Source organism: Cryptotermes secundus, unplaced genomic scaffold (genome assembly GCF_002891405.2).
Source record: "Cryptotermes secundus unplaced genomic scaffold, Csec_1.0 scaffold1244, whole genome shotgun sequence".
Taxonomy (NCBI): Eukaryota; Metazoa; Arthropoda; class Insecta; order Blattodea; family Kalotermitidae; genus Cryptotermes; species Cryptotermes secundus.
In genome coordinates, this window is record NW_019733849.1 from 547,578 (window position 1) to 564,901 (window position 17,324).

At 36.9% G+C, this 17,324-nt stretch overlaps 2 protein-coding genes across 3 annotated transcripts in view; one reads left to right on the top strand and one right to left on the bottom strand.

Moving 5' to 3' along the window:
• Window positions 1-1,382: 1,382 nt before the first annotated feature.
• Window positions 1,383-10,014, bottom strand: LOC111868312 (RPA-interacting protein). The gene is made up of 3 exons (XM_023858857.2): window positions 9,749-10,014; window positions 5,786-5,963; window positions 1,383-3,492 (listed from the first exon to the last, which is right to left on the bottom strand). Exons 1-3 carry the CDS (start codon window positions 9,857-9,859, stop codon window positions 3,140-3,142), a joined length of 642 nt encoding a protein of 213 aa, XP_023714625.1. The 5' UTR covers window positions 9,860-10,014; the 3' UTR covers window positions 1,383-3,139.
• A 125-nt stretch (window positions 10,015-10,139) lies between these two features.
• The window catches only part of LOC111868310 (ribosomal protein S6 kinase beta-1), a 41,217-nt gene continuing 34,032 nt past the window's right edge, over window positions 10,140-17,324 (top strand). Inside the window, exons 1-4 of one of the 2 annotated variants that reach the window (XM_023858856.2) lie at window positions 10,140-10,368; window positions 10,564-10,604; window positions 10,732-10,990; window positions 11,129-11,262. In XM_023858856.2, the coding sequence (XP_023714624.1) occupies window positions 10,285-10,368; window positions 10,564-10,604; window positions 10,732-10,990; window positions 11,129-11,262 (518 nt within the window). In that variant the 5' untranslated portion in view covers window positions 10,140-10,284. The remainder of the gene's footprint in view (window positions 10,369-10,563; window positions 10,605-10,731; window positions 10,991-11,128; window positions 11,263-17,324) is intronic. The other variant, XM_023858855.2, reaches the window with a different exon arrangement.

Sequence of the window (17,324 nt, forward strand, 5' to 3'; positions counted from 1 at the left end):
ACTGGTTGGCCATCTTATAGCAAAGGATGTCAGACGTCTCGAATGCAAATGCCATTCGTTAAAGGAAGCATCTCCTTTAAGGGGAGTAAAGCAATCCCCAACGGCAGCAACCAACTCAACAAAAACATCAAAAACCTAGGAAAGGAGGCTGCTATTTTACTGATAGCTCAAACATGTGTAACCAGGAATTTGTGGTCTTCTTGTGTGTGACAGTGTCCGGAGAAATTAGACCTCAGTATCATGCTACAAATTTTGCATAAATATTTATAGGAGAGGCAATGACTGTTTTGAATAGAGATAATAAGTAAATCACAAGGAGCATCATTTTGCACATGTTCCTACTCTAGAAGTGTACTCACGTGCCTTAACAAGAGATCCTTAACTAAAGAACACTAGGTAACAATCCTCAAAATAACAGAAAAACTACTGGCACTGAAGAAACATAAAAAGGATATTAAATCTGTATGGATCCCAGCACACATGGGTATTGCCGTCATCAAAATAACAGATGTGTCAGCAATGGTTCAATACTTGATGCCTGTCACAGACATGAAGAGCTACTGGAAGACCAAACTGCAAGTAACAGCTGAGGATTGGTACAGAGAATCAGGGAAACAAAAAGGAAGTACTTTGAGAACTACTACCAGAACAATGGAAAAACTTGGGTCCAAGATTAAAGTTTTGAAGAAACTCTTTCGTCTCAATAAATAGAACAAGTTGTGGCCATTATTGTCTATAAGAGTGCTTTATTTGATTTAACATCATTAATACAGAAAAGTGTGAATTTGGTGAAGCCAAAGAAACTATGAACCACAATGTATGGCAGTGAAAATTGAGGAATTTAAAGTTCATATGATAGATGACTTAATGAAACAAAATATTTTCATAGTATCGTATTGAAGCCATTGTACACTGTATGTTGCCAGAAGCAGTAATCCCAGTAGCGCATTATATCAACAGTATCAATATAAGAATATAATTAAGTCATTACTGTGACAAACCCAACCAGGCATCAATATATGCTAAGACTTCTGATGTTAAAACAGAATTAGTATACAGGTACTTTATGTGTAGTTAAAAGTTAAAGCTTTTTCGCTTAGTGGGGGGTGGAGTCAAACTGGGTCCATTCAGCATGGCAGCCACTGATTGGCCTATTGTAGCCTGCCCCGGGTGATTATGATGATGGAGAATTTGGTGGAATGAAGATTGTCAGGGGAAACCGAAGTACTCAGAGAAAACCTGCCCCAGCACCACTTTGTCCACCACAAATCAACGTTAAAGCTTTACTTTTATATAAGAATTAAAAGAGTACTGTAAAACTGTAGTTGATGGCAAGATGGCCTTTTCAGCTTGTATGTTCTTTCATAAAAAAAAATTCAGAGCATGCAAAAGATCAGAGGAAGGTCTCATGGTTTTCTATACAACTACACACAAGTGGCCTTGAGATTTCTAGCATGTAGTTCTATGGGGAGCGTGACAGTCAAATGGCTTAAGTTTCACCATGGTCTGCACTACAAGATTTCATCAGTATATGGCAGTAGATTTCTGCAGTTGAAACAGCAGTATTAGGCCAGGCAAAAGATCAATAAAAATAATGTAAAACATTTTTATTAGCAACCACTTTACAAGTTGTCACACAACAGTTCTACATTGTACGTGGCATTAAGTATTTGTAGGCTTGCAGATGTCACTAATTTAACCAAAAGTACAGATCACATGTGCCTAGCTGAAATCAGAAAAGGTAACAGTTTTTTTCTGGAGTCTCTTTATGCAGTGGTAATTCCATGATTGCTCATGTGTTTTCTCAGTCCAAAGCTTACAAAAACAAATTCTACACTGATAATTCTGGGACATTTTACAGGAAATCAAACATAGTTTTCTTAAGTTACACAGAGATGTCAGGGTACATTTGTTTCACCAACTCAAAATGCCAAATGAATTCAGACCAGAAAGGACATGCTTTTACGTGAGATATTTTATGCATAGTATGAAGGGATTAATATATTTGGAGTCCTTACCATTATTTTAAAATTTATTGTATACAATCAATACATTCACAGTCAGTCTTGTTTCAGGATTTGTGCATGGTCATACACCTTGCCATTACCAGCCACACTATCTAAGATTTATATATATTCACCAACTAACTCGTCAGTGTCTGTTGGATGACTGTATAATGCCATAAAGATCCTAAGTCAGTGGAAATGAAGCTAATCACGTTACTATCAGCCATTATCAGAAAGCAAGCAGAACTTCATTTCTTATGCAAAACAGAAACACATGATCCAGTTTTGCCACTATATAGTCGTGCATTTTTCCCATTTTGCTACAAGGAAATGATTATTAAAAGGTAAGTCAAGTGACTTTACGTTGCAGCACACCATGAACAAGTACCAATATTTGTTAGTTCATAAATCTGCTATCAATATGCAGACTGATTTATATAGTAACACAATATAGGTCAGTGAACAGTATGACAGTGTACTGACAGAAATTATATCCTGCAGTACATAATAGAATATATGTAGATGTGTAGCAGTGGACAAATTATGCATCCTAGTGTCTGCCTTCATTTAATCTAAAGAAAAACAATTTTAATTTCTAGGTATGAAGGAATCATGGGTACTGAAGTTGATCAGTGCAGATGGACAGGCCCATTTAAATCCCTTTGGCAGTGGAAGAGGCAATGCAACAAGCAGACAGCAGAATAAATAGCATTGGTAATCTACAATTCTTTTGTTTCATACAAATTTGTAAGCATTATGTATTTTGTAGGGATAAAATTTTGTGTGTTTGGAACACTGAATTCAGTGGTTCCCAATTCATACATGGCCCAAATCAAAGTTGCTAGGGTCCTTAGAAGACTATTTTTTAAAGACGAATGTATGAAAGTACCTGAAAGGGGACCCTCTCCATGGCCTTAGGGTAGCAAACAACTTCAGCAAAAGGTTTGTAAATTTTATCTGAAAGTAATTTTCTATATGTGAGAAAAAAAGAGGGGTGGGGGGTGTGGAACAGGAAAAAGAGAACAAAGTACATTACATGTCAATGTGCAAAATCCCCTTTCAGTTTTACAACAGAGCAGTGAGAGTTTAAGTATAAACACTTCACTATTAGTAACACAGTATCAGTCTTATTATCATGAAATAACACTTAGATATGAACACTTAGCACACAGCATGTATATGTGCATACCGTCGTCTTCAGATGTAAGCTGGAACTGCGGCTCGCTTGAGCACACACTCCTGTGATCACTAATACAGGACCGAATATGAAGTCCAAGCTTCTGAAGGGTTGTGTGGGCAGGAATTCTAATACAGCATTTGTGGCATACAATACACGATCCATAAGGAAAGACATTCTCAATTTCCATTGCTGTCTTTTGACAAACAGGGCACACAACTTCTTCCTCTAAACTCTTCTGTAACATTTCGGAGAACATTTCCTCTTCGCTTGCTAGCAGCATTTCATATTCAGCAATTATCTCTTCCTCTGGAAAAGTAATTCAAGGTTGTAGTTATACATTCGTCAACATTTCAGACACAACAAAAAGATGCCTTACACATACTCCTAACTGTCTCTTTCATCTTCTAAATTAATCTGTGAAATACAGTACTAGAGAATACACAGTGCAAATACAAATACAGTGAAGGCAAATGGAATTTTTTAAACAAGTCTGAAAAAAAGAAAGTGACCTGAGAACCTTGGTTCACAGGTTTAACATTGAAAACGTGATGAAATTGGGATTTGTACTGGAATTAATGTACGTTGTACATTAAGATTAAAACTTTATTGAAACATTACTATGTGTACAGTACATTATTTATTTCAGTTACCCAAAACAATTAGTCTGTAGTCACATCAGAGATTTGTTGTGCTCAAGACAGGTCTATGATAGTCAGTGTATTCAACATATAAGTTTTCATGTATTTCTCAATATCCACACTGTCATTTGGTATTTAACTTTGTTCATTTGGGTACATTATTACAATTATCTCCTTCTAACTGTTTCCTTTTCCTGTACACACTCATATATGCAGCACGACTATTACCAGCGAACATATTAATTGCATGTAAGATTTGAGGCTTTCACGGCGGTAACTATGAAGAAAGCANTCTTAAGTGCATGATGTCATGTGCTGCCAGATATCCTATAGCATTGTGTCTTACACTATAGAGTGGAAATGAATTAGCCTTATACCTCGCATTTGTTACCGTATCTCACTCTTATTTATAAGACTCCAGCACTAACTGCATAAAAAACATTGTTTCCATGGTTTTTCTGTTTACTCTATTGTTCTATGTTGATTAATTTTCGTGGTAATGTGTTAAATTGCTGTTGCCTAGAAATGTACCAATAATTTCAAACCGTTACAGACCTCATTACCTGTGTTACAAATTCTGTTACTAACGATTTCATTCCATTTGTACACTCGTAAATTAACATTTTCAGCGTTAATATAAAAACTGAATAATGAGAAAGGATGGGCCATTCATACTTTTCCCATTTCTCACCCATAATGATAAGGTAAAGCTATCCCTATAACATGCCTCCATAGGTTGTCAGACATCAAGGCTCCTGCTACAGGCTGGATGGCCAAGGGGTCAAAGTTCAAGTTGCAGTAGGGGAAAGAATTTTCTCCACATCATCCACACCTGCTCTGAGGCCCACCCAACCTCCTATCCAATGGGTACCAGGGGCTCTTTCCCCAGGGGTAAAGCAACTGGGGTGTCAAGCTGTCCACTCACCTCAAGCTAGTGGTGAGGTCAAGAAAATGTGGGTCTATGCATCCACTCCTTCATATGCCTTCATGGTGTAGTGCTTAATTAGTTGAGCAAAGGAACAACTTTACCTTTTTATCACCCATAATGATAAACAAGTGTGCCCCTTATAAGCACCCTTGTTTGTCGACTACTTCCCAGTGGCTTGGACTAAGCTCCATAACTCCTCCCCATGGGTCACATGGCAACCTTCCTTGTAACCTGCCTTTATAACCACACCCATTCCTGAACCCAAACACTTCAGCCCTAAAGCTGGCTGCAACATGCTCCTCTGAAATGTCAGTTTCAACCCACAAAACTACTGTGTCCCAATCCAGAAGACTACAGCCTTAATAATCCCTGCCATGAAAACTCTGAAACTGACATTCCTTTGCCTGGGAACCCAAACAAAAATAATGCAAATGCAAAATGACTGCAGGCAGTGGTTCATTTTATTTGAGGCACTAATAACCGGAACACTAAAAAACTCAAGGACGGTTCTTTCCACATCAGCAAAAGTTTAATAAAACAACATAACTTTTAGAAGAAAGCAGTCTTCTGGGATTTGTCGCTTGCAGATTTCTTATACTTTTTCTTCTACCCTGAAGATGGAGGCGATACGTACCTCCGAAACGTCGGTTAACACCACTTATACACGGTGCCAAATCCCAGAAGACTGCTTTCTTCATAGTCACCGCCGTGAAAGCCTCAAATCTTACAACATAACTTTTGTCTGTGGTGGTCTCCAAGGAGCAACTGTTTGATCACAGGCAAAAGGGTTTCTCAGAAGGAATTAATCCCACAGATATCCATCTAGGAACATCTGAGTTGATATGTACTGAGAATTTTATATAGCACTAATATTTGAATTACGCAGAAGTGAAATCATGTATATAACTGCATTTATGCACGTGTCATTCATCATTACTTTTAGCAGACCCAAAGTTACACTGGTATGTGTTATACCTCTCAACTGTGGACAGGTGATTAACACCAATTACAGACCTAAGCTCTAATACAGTACCTTCTGCTGTAAGAGTACTTCCTTCAGTTTCATATCCTGCACTCCACAAAGGACATGTTACATCAGATTCAACCTTTCCAATTGTTGAAAACAGGTCATCCACATGACCATGTGGATGAAGGTTCCTCATGTTATTTACAATTTTGTCACGATTTCTCTTCATCCTGGCTCTGCATCGCTGGAACAAAATGAAAATTATTGGCAACCATTGCTCCCAGCTCCTAGTAGTATTCTTACTTGAACTGAGCTAAAAGAAGAACTGAAAATTGTTGGAACGGGAAGAACAGTAAATATCAGAATAACTGATATCTAATTGAATTGTTTGGCTATTAGTGGTTCTAAATTGTATAGACTGAGTTTTGTTATAATTTAATGACAACAAATTGATATTAAACCATTCATTCAATTGAAACAGGAAATAATATCTTTTCTAAAATTTACTAAATTATGATTACTAACAATAATGCTGGTATCATCAGCAAACATGACTGGCTTAGAGTTATAATTAACTACTTTAGGTAGGTCATTTATGTACAAAAGAAAAAGCATTGGTCCAAGTATAGATCCCTGGGGCATTCCATGTTTAATCTTCCCCCATTCTGAAGAAGTATAAGAATGTGTTAATTTATCATCAATGAGGACTCGCTGATACCTATCACCGAGATATAATTTGATCAGAGCATATGCATTGCCTACAATTGCATAGAATTTCAGTTTCTTCATTAATAAGTTGTGATTAATGCAATCAATGGCTTTCTCGAGGTCACAAAAAATACCTCCCACAAGTTCCTTACTATTTAAGGCCTGTAAAATATCATTTAGAAGTTTAAACATTGCCTTTCCTGTTGAGGAATTGCTTCTAAACTCAAACTGTTCACTAGATAATATAGCATTATTTATTACATGTTTAGAAAGCCTTATATATATCATCTTTTCAAAAATTTTAGAAAAGGAAGTTAGTAATGATATAGGCCTATAACTTTTTATATTTTTATTGTCGCCATTCTTAAATAATGGCTTAACCACAGAATATTTTAATCATGTAGGGAATGAACTAGAAAAAACTGACCTATTACAAATATAATTCAAAGGAGCGATGATAAATGGATAACTTATTTTAAGGATTTTTACTGAAATTTTATCATATCCAAATGAATTTTTGGATTTAAGGGATTTAAGACACATACCCAGCAGGCCCAGGAGCAAGACACAACATAAAGCACAATACACACACGAAAATAGAAAGAGTGCTCCGACAGAAGAGGATAGATGTGACTCGAGTAGTGAGATACGAGTAGGAAAAATCCTGAACAATTTTAATACTTCTAATATTTAATATTTATCAATATATATATATATTAAATATATATTTCAATTATTTTAATATGAAGACGACAAGGCATGCAGTGAACTAGTTTAACGTTAATCGAATAAGCACCTGAAGATGGCACTTTTGTGCCGAAACATGTAGTGAGAGAGAGAGGAGTGAGGTAGATAAGTGTATGCACTAGAAGACGGTGAAATAAATCATGGATTTAAAAATTCTTTTAATTTCCCTAGTCATTGTATTATCGAATATTATATTTGGAAAGGGGTTACTGAAAACTCTGTACAGATAATCAATACAATTATTATCTTCTAATTCCTCATTGTTATTAATATTGGAAATTATTTTGTCTCCTGTTGATTGAAAGTAGTTTTGAAAGGAATCAGCTATAAGCTGAGAAGTATAAGTATAAGGAGTATAACATATGCAGTCACAGGAGCAAGACACAACACAAAGCACAATACACACAGGAAAATATGAAGAATACTCTGATAGAAGAAGACAGGTGTGACTCACATATTGAGATACGACATAAGGATGACAAATCCTGAACAGTTTTAATATTTAAAATTTATCATTATATATGACGAATATATATTTTAGTTATTTTAGTATAAAGACAACAGGGCATGCAATGAAGTAGTCCAATGTACATAGAAAAGCACCTGAAGATGGCACTTTAGTGCTGAAACATGTAGTGCAAGAGAGAAGAGTAAGGTGAATAAATGTATGCACTGTAAGACGGTCAGAATAAATCATGGACATAAATCAGTGCAACAGGACGCAAAAATATAACAGCTATAAGCTGTTGATTATCAGTTAAAATACCATTTATATAAACTCACTCAAACGATTTATTCCCTGACTTTTTACCTGTTATAGATTTAACAATATTCCAAGTAGTTTTCATTTTATTCTCTGAATTAACAATTAATCTATCATAATGAAGTCNTATCCGTCTTCTAGTGCATACATTTATTTATCCCCTCTTTTCACTCTCACTACATGTTTCGGCACCAATGTACCATTTTCAGGTGCGGATCCAATCCACGACAAACTAATTCATTGCATGCCTTGCATGCAGTATAACACACGCAGTCACAGGAGTGAGACGCAACACAGAGCACAATACACGATAGTGAAAGAGAGAGTGCTCCAACAGAGGATGATAGACGTGACTCGCGTAATGAAACACGACGTAGGAAAGAAATATGCTGTACAGTTTTAGTATTTTAACACTTGACATTTGTCAGTATATATGATAAATATATATTTTAGTTATTTTAGTATGTAAAGACAAGGCATGCAATGAATTAGNCGTTAATAACACTAGATAAAGTTATGCAATATAGTTTATAATAATTTTTAAAATTTGCATCATTATTATTCCTATACAACAAGTAGAGTTCCCGCTTACGTCGACAAGAAATTGTTACACCTGGTGTTATCCAATTATTGACTTTTGTCTTAGAACTAGTTATTGTTTTTTTAATGGAAAACTAGAATGAAAAATTCACAAATATATATTTAAAAAGGAGTTGAAGATGGTATCAGCATCATTACCACTAAATACATCATTCCACATTTCATAGCTTAATTGCATTTTAAAATTAAGCAAAGACTGATCATAAAAAACTCTTATAGTTGAAATGGTTGAATTTTTGTGTTTATGAATTTGCAAGTAGATATTTCTAATAATAATGAGTTGTGCATCATGATCAGATAGACCAGTATTAATAGGAAAGACCAAATACTTTCCAAATTGAGAATAGTCAATAAATATATTATCAATTAATGAAGAATTATTCTGACTTCTAGTTGGGAAATCAATTATGGGAAAAAGATTAAAAGACAATAACAATGAATTAAGCTGTTTTTTTCCTGGGGCTATCCTGTACGTAGTTTATATTTATGTCACCGCATACAATGAATTCAACACCATAGCTATAAATATTATTTAAAACTCTATCTAGAATATTTAAAAATTGTAAAAAATTGCCAGATGGCGCTCTATAGACAGCTACTATACAAATATTTTGCCCGGCTGATTGGAGTTTAACAACACATATTTCAATAATTTTGTATATACAAAATCTATCCAAATTAATATCTGAATAATTTATAGAGTTATGCACAAAAATACATACACCATTAAGGGTGGAACATAGACTGCGGGTGTTTGAGACCAGGGTGTTGCGGAGAATGTTTGGACTGGAGAGAGATGAAGTGACAGGAGGTTGGAGAAAACTGCATAATGAGGAGCTTCATAACTTGTACTCTTCTCCAAGTATAATTAGAATGATCAAGTCAAGGAGGATGAGGTGGGCAGGGAATGCGGCACAAATGGGGGGGACAAGGAATGTGTATAGGATATTGGTGGGAAAGCCAGAAGGAAAGAGATCACTGGGAAAACCATGGCGTAGATGGGTTGACAATATTAAAATGGATCTTAAAGAGATAGGATGGGATGGATTGGATTGATCTGGCTCAGGATAGGGATCGCTGGAGGGCTCTTGTGAACACAGTAATGAAACTTCGGGTTCCATAAAATACTGGGAAATTCTTGAGTAGCTGCAAAATTGGCGTCTCCTCCTGAAGGGCTCAAGTAACATACATTAATATTCAACAATACTAACCTCTCGCAAAACGTCCCTGAACTTCGGTGACCCATTTTTTAATTTGTACACAGCTTTCCTATTCAATTCTGCAATGTTATGTTGACGTGGTGTTAATACTGCAGCCGCCATTATATATCAACGAATATCACTAACCACCTTTCATAGACATATATTTTAAGTTTGGGTAATCACTCATAATACACAGTTATTGCCGGACTTGAGTGGAATTAACGTCTGGCGGAAAAATATCTTTCCAAGGTCTCCAACGTGACAATGCAATATTTCCCATATTTTTAAGAACAACGCTTCGCATGGCTCGGAGAGGTTAGTCTGTATCGGTCTGTGTCACTATCGCTACCGATCGCTACGGAACACTACGCTCAACTCGTATGATGCTGCATGTCGTTTTTAGAAGGCACTCGTTTTGCACACATGAAGCAGGTGGAGCAATGTTATCGTAGAGCAATATTGGTGGAAGGAAGTTAGTGCTTTTGTCGATTTGTGGAGAATTATAAACATATTCCACTGTCAATGTAATATATTGTATTAGAATTATGGCAGGGGTGTTTGATATAGAAATACCTGATGGGGAACTTGGACAAGATGTTTCAGATGATGATGCCATTGAAATTGAGGAGGTGAGATAATGTTTTTCTTTCACTTTTAAACGGGGAGGCAAATTATTTTGTTTTATAATTGTCAACACCTTGAGATTTCTTTAGAGATTTAAGAAACATTGGTATATGTTTATTTGTGATTGGTTTCTTAATATACCAAACTAGTTGCTTGTATACACAAATTTAACTACCCAAATTCTTTTATTTTCATTTCAGGGTGATTATGATCAGGACCCCAATGTGAATGCTATTATTGAGTAAGTATGAAGTTTAAAACATTGTGTTTTACATATGGAAGCGTTGTTCATTTTTACACCATCTATATGTATACACAAGTGTTGATCCTTTACCGAAACAAGACAAGTAATGTATATTCCTGTACAGGTCAGAAGACTTAGAAACAGTTCAGCTGTCAGAACAGAATGTGAATACTGGCAAGGAGAAGACAGGACCTCAAGATTTTGAACTGCGCAAAGTTTTGGGAAAGGGCGGGTATGGAAAAGTGTTTCAGGTGCGGAAAGTCACTGGGCAAGACACTGGAACCATATTTGCTATGAAAGTTCTACGTAAAGCGTCAATTGTACGCAACCAGAAGGACACTGCCCACACCAAAGCAGAGAGGAATATTCTTGAAGCTGTAAAGGTGAATTGTGTTTGAGAAATAAGTGAAATGCTTTTAATCACGAATGAGAGTTGTCTGGGCCTGAAATAATAGTTTGACCCAGAAGTCAGGAATCTGAAGTGTTACTGATATGGTTTTACTTACCTTCATACTATTTAGCACCCTTTCATCGTAGACCTGATCTACGCATTCCAGACAGGTGGAAAACTCTACTTAATTCTGGAATATCTGAGTGGTGGTGAGCTTTTTATGCACCTGGAACGGGAAGGGATATTTTTAGAAGACACAGCTTGGTAAGTAAGCATTTCAGATGCACTTTGTATATATAGAGAAGTTTTCTAGGCAAAGCCCTCAGGAAGTAAATTTATGCATTATGGTTCAGCCCCAGTTCAAGCTCACATTTAAAATTAGAATGTATATTTAACATACCTCAGAATTACTGGGTTTGAGACTTTCCATCATCTGGCATTGTAAAAACTACTCTGTTAGGTCTATTAGAGAGACTTAATGTCAATTATTGGACAGCTGATGTCAGTATAAGTACAGCTATATAAATACCAGAGACCAGGCTTGTCAGTGGGCGATAGCAGGAAAATATGCAATACTATTTGTGATAAAGCATGCACAGACCTGAAACTAAGATAGAAATGGAGGTTGAAATTTTATGCAAAACCCAAGTCCATGAATACCAATTCATAGGTCTGAATGGAGAATTTGTGAAACCATTTTGTGCCTACTGCTAGCACCATCTGTGGAATCAAAATGAACACTCAGGATTAAAATCTTCTAGAAACCCATGAAGAAGCTGTCACACCATACTGATGTTTTGTGTAAGTTGATAACCTCATTGCTGCTAAGGGGGACCCAAAGTAGGTGTCTCCCCTTACACCTGAAGATGGAAGCAGATCCAGTGTCTGAAACATATTCTCTAGTTTTTAGAATACTGGATGATAGGTAAAGTACAAAAACCAAGTAATTCTGAGTGTTATACACCATCATCACAACCCTTTGGAATTTACTTGTATTTAATGTATTTATTTGAAAATACCTAAGTTTAATTTCTCAAGAACAGTGGGCTTATGATATTACATTTCCGTCTGTGTGATCCTTCAACCAACTGATTGATTTTCCTGAAATTTGGTGTGAATGTTAGTCCATTGTAGGTCACATCAACCTCGTATTGTGCACATGGAGAACACGGAAACTGTGAAGTAATGTAACACAAATGCCACTTAATATAGAGCCTGAAATGATGTGTGGCAGTAGATCTTACACAATTGTACAATGTTTTATACATTGTAAGACAGTAACATGGTTACTTACTCCTTTGGTTGTGCAAGCTCATAAGAACCTATGCAACAGATGATTTATTCACCTCTGCTATTTGCATTTTGTTCCACATTTTGACTGTCATCTGCTGTTCTCTACATCTTTCAGCAGTCTCAGTCTGGCCCTTCCCTCTTTATTGTACCTGCTGACTTACTTTTAATAATTTTCGTGGTCACCCTTGTTATATCAACTCTGATGATGCCACCCAACCATTTGGACCTTTTCCTTTTAATATCTCCTGTTAGAGGAAGGTTTTTTATAGTTCCCTAAGTTCTGTGTTAGTTCTCACTCCCCAAAACCTGTTCTCAGTTGCTGGTCCATACACTTCAAAATTTTCCTCTTCTACATTTTTAATCTTGTTTTTATTCTTCTCAAGCATGGGCCATATTATCAGATGCATAAATCACGAACAGTTTTACATTACATTGACTATTTTAAGTTTTTGCTGTTCTGCTCACAGTTTTGCCCTGAATTCAAAACCGTTGCAAACCTTAATCAACCAACTCCATTACCTGCAGGAATTGTCTTCATTTCTTCAAAAGTTCAGTTTTTCCCTGTTATGAGAGTAATTAAATATTTAAATAATCTGACGTCTACAAAAATTTGCACATTGACATTCAGATTCTGTATTAAAGTTCGGTAAATTTTGCATAATTCTCACACAATTTTTTTTTCATATCCACTTCTAATCCACCCTGTAATGCCTCACTCTTTGGCTGTGCTAATGCTATTTTCAATTGTCCACACTGATCATTCAAGTATCATGACATCATTTTCATGTGCTAGATATTGTATTGTTATATTAAAAGTGGTTCCATTATGGTTAATTTCAGTATTTCTAATTGTTTTCTCCAACAAAGTATTGAACTCTGTAGAACCATGGAACCATGTAGAACCATCCCATTGTTTAAGTCCCTTTTGTCCCAGAAGTGTTTAAGAGTTGTCCTTGCACATATTCACGTTTATTTCCTTATACTAAGAAGGTTATTCTTTATGTACCGCAGTGAGTCACTGTTTTGTTGAAATTAGTATGCTTGAAATTAATAGGAGGTGGGAGTGGATACAGTTAACTTAAACATATGTAAAGATCTTAATGAAGATGTGACTTCAAACAGTCATATCACCATCATAGTTCATATGTGACAACTGCTCATTTATGTTGGCCATTGGTTTCAGATTTGAACTGTCAGACAGTGTTTACTGAACTAGTCCATATGGCAGTGTTCATGGTGCCTGTTTTAAAAAGAAAAAGCCTTCCATATCTTTTAGAATGTTTTGCACTTTCCATGGTACACATTAATCTTCATCCAAATGTTATCAACACTGACAGATTAGAACCAATACATTAAAACAGAATACTGTTTACTCATTTATGACATACCGTATACCTTCATATGCTCCATCAAAACAGGTTCATACATATTAGCACTCAAAAGTTAGTTGTTGGGTTAAACAGTAATATCTGAAATTTAAAACCCTCAGAAGTCTAATCAGAAAGATTCTTTTTTTTTTTCCCAATATCTGGGTGATATTGAACAGTATATGGAGAAATGGAGGGGACACGCGGTAGCATAGTTGGTTGAGGTACTATGCTACAAGCCGGAAGGTCGCGGGATCGAATCCCAATGAGTTCAGTGGAGTTTTTCAATTTACGTAATCCTTCCAGCCACACTATGGCCCTGGGGTCGACTCAGCCTCTAACAGAAATGAGTACCAGGAATATTCTTGGAATGTTCTTGTGGATGAAGGGCAGCCGGCGCGTAAGGCCAACAACCTTACCATCATGTATGAGCCGATTGTCTAGAAAATGTGAGAACCTCAACATCTCACAACCCTATGGGCCTCCACAGCCTGTTACAGGGATACCTTTACTTACTTTTTGTGGGGAAATGGATGTATAGATACACATTTTCTTGGTACAAAAAAAATTCTCTGGCCATTGGCTTCGAGGGGTTTAGAGTCAAGATAAACTGATTGGCAGTAAACCAGTCATAAAGTAACTCTGACTCTGAGATGGCAGTTAGAAGAGTAGGAAGTTGGTGTGAGATGGCTGACAGCCTGTGAGGTTATGAGCCCGGAAGCAGAGGAACATCTGCTGTTGGAAGCCCTTGCCAGGCAGCACAGTGAGGACCGTGACTCAGAATGGTAGCCTTTGTGTAATTGCAGTTTGTAAAGTATAGTCACGAGTTGTGTGTTACCAGTAAATCCAATCACCAGTCCAAACCCCATCTGTAGTCACGCTCCTGGTATGAGACAATATCTACAGCTCTAGCAGACTAACTGGAGTGTTAACCAGTAGGATAGTTAACCAGGCGCACACATTTTGCACTCATTTGCTGTATGTTACACAGGGAATGCATAATAACTGAAATAAAAGTCCTAATTGCAGTTGTTTGTGTAGTTTTGTATTGTTTTAAGTTTGGTTTTTAATGTATAGTAAAGCAGGTAGACATAGAAGAGAAGGAAATTGTAGTCATTTTCAAAGTATACATGCCACACTAACCAATCTGTGTTACAAGCACTAGATTGGAATGGATTATGATCCTGTTGTGCATATCGTACCTGTCACTGCATGAGCAGAAAAATTATAAGAAAAGAAGTGAAATTATATTATATATAGCACACAAATTAAATTGGATAGCTGAATCATTGAAATGATTGGCTCTGGCCAGGAAAACTAGGGTTCAGTTCCAAGTTCCTGTATATGCAGACTGACTTTGGGGCCCATGCAGCCTTTTATCAGTGGCTGTCAGGAGCTGAGTTCTAAGGTCCAAACTTTAACAGTTAGATGTACTGGGTTAACTTGCTGACTCACCCAGTGATTCATCACACCACTTCCCCCAGACTTGGACTTTAAAGCGAGTAACCATGACTAAGGGTACTGTTCAGTACAATACAGAAAACTTCCTCATGTTGAATTCCAAAATTCTTCCATTTACATATGCTCTGTATTTCCAGATATCTTTGATCCATTCAACCAATGACTTAACAGGTGTTTTCAGTGTGACATGCATTTGTTGGACATGATACCTGGTTCAAATTTCAGGCAGAGATCCAACTGATGATGCTGGGATTTTTCTTACTGCTCAGTCCTAAGTCTATGCCAAAATAGTATCTCGAGTTAGGCCACAACTGTATTCTCTCCTGTTGCTGTTCATTATCATGCTAACGTATTTCAGCCTAAGTAACATCTACAATTGATACAGAATTATTAAATAACGTGCAAATCTGTTAGCCCGCTACCATGCAGCATTGGCTGAGTAATGGTTCATCTGTGGATATGTTGAATACACCATTGCAGACAACTGAAAATGAATAGTCCTCAAACTTTATGTTGGTTTGGGGTAACAGCTCTAGACCATCAAGTACCAGCATGTTACAAAATGTTATCTGGGACTTTGGAATGGCCTGCACACCACAAAAAGGGTCTGAGATTTGGAGTTTATGATGTTAGGAGCCTCTGTAGGTCAGGTTCATTGAAAACGGTAGCAAGAGAATAAGCAAAGTATAAGTCAAGTTTTAGTGGGAGTACAGGAGGTCAGATGGGACAGAGGGTGACACTAAACTGTTGTACATCTCTCTGTGGCTGTGGGAGTGACAGTCATGAATTAGGGATAGAATTTCTCCATATAAAGGAATCATGTCAGTAGTTAAGATGCCAGAGTTTGTTAGTGTTGAATGCCACATATATAATAACACTAAGAGGTTGTTAGAATGGTATTAGAATCAACTGGCAAACAAAGGGTTATACAGAGAACAGCATCCTTGAGGAAGGAACTAGGATCTGCATTCACTCAACTTCCTAAGTACCACATAAATATTCTACCAGTAATTGCCAAGGCAGTTTTCTTACTGCACCGTGTTGTTAATGGGTATACACAGTGTCCTAGAAGTTCCTTTACTGAGATGGTGAAGTGTTTAACTGTGATTATTTTCCCTTGCATTCAGATGTTTGTTTGCAGCAGGTGGTAACACTGTAGTTACACTAGAACTTGTTTCTGCCCACTGTTGTTTCAATGGTGTATTTAATCAGTTTGCTTCTTCTTGTAAATAAAGTAAGGGGCATGCGGTAATGCAGTTGGTTGAGGCACTGTGCTACAAGCTGGAAGGTTACAGGTTTGATTCCCGATGAAGCCATTGGATTCTTCAGTTGACCTAATCCTTCCAACCACACTATGGTCATGTGGTCAACTCAGCCTTTAACAGATATGAGCACCATGAATCTTCCTGGGGATAAAGAGTGGCTGTCACATGAGGCTGACAACCTTACCGCCATCTGTTAGCAAGTTTTCTAGAAAATTTAGGAGCCTAGATGACCTGTTACAGGGATAGCTTCTTTTTTTTTTTTTGTCGGATAAAGTAGTTTTCCCTGGAATATGAGTATAGTCTTCATAGAGTGACTTTTAGGATATGCAGTATTTAATCTTTTCCTGGTGGGGATACACAACAGAATTAACCATATCTCAATAGACAATAGACGACATTCAAGCATGGTTGATGTCCAGTCTTTGAGAGGAGCTTGCTATGATACACATCAATACCTGGTTGTTGCAGAAATTAAGGAGAAACTTCAGCAAGCAGATGTTATACAGGTTTACAGCTTTGGAAGTCTTTGGTGGATGTCAGTACTCTTTTAATTCTTATATAAAAGGAAAGCTTTAACTTTGATTTGTGATGGACAAAGTGGCGCTGGAGCGGGTTTTCTCCGAGTACTTCGGTTTTCCCTGCCAGCCTTCATTCCACCAAATTCTCCATCATCATAATCACATGGGTCAGGCTACCATAGGCCAATTAGTGGCCACACGCTGAGTGGACCCAGTTTGACTCCACCCCCCACTAATTTATATGTTGATGTGTTGTCACCATAGTACTAAAATAACTAATAGGCCTTTAAAAAAAGTGACAGAAGTTCAAATATTCAAGAGTGACAGTAACAAATCAAAATTGTGTTCACGAAGAAATTAAAGCAAATTAAATTTCAGGGATACTTGCTTCCATTCATTTCGGAATTTGTTTTCCCCACTTC

Excerpts from the sequence above, each read along its gene's own strand:
- LOC111868312 (XM_023858857.2), bottom strand. The coding sequence starts at position 9,859 with ATGGCGGCTGCAGTATTAACACCACGTCAACATAACATTGCAGAATTG. Across the intron at positions 5,964-9,748 it reads TCAGGGACGTTTTGCGAGAG|CGATGCAGAGCCAGGATGAA; the intron begins GTTAGTATTGTT and ends ATTTTGTTCCAG. Across the intron at positions 3,493-5,785 it reads AAGTACTCTTACAGCAGAAG|AGGAAGAGATAATTGCTGAA; the intron begins GTACTGTATTAG and ends TTACTTTTCCAG.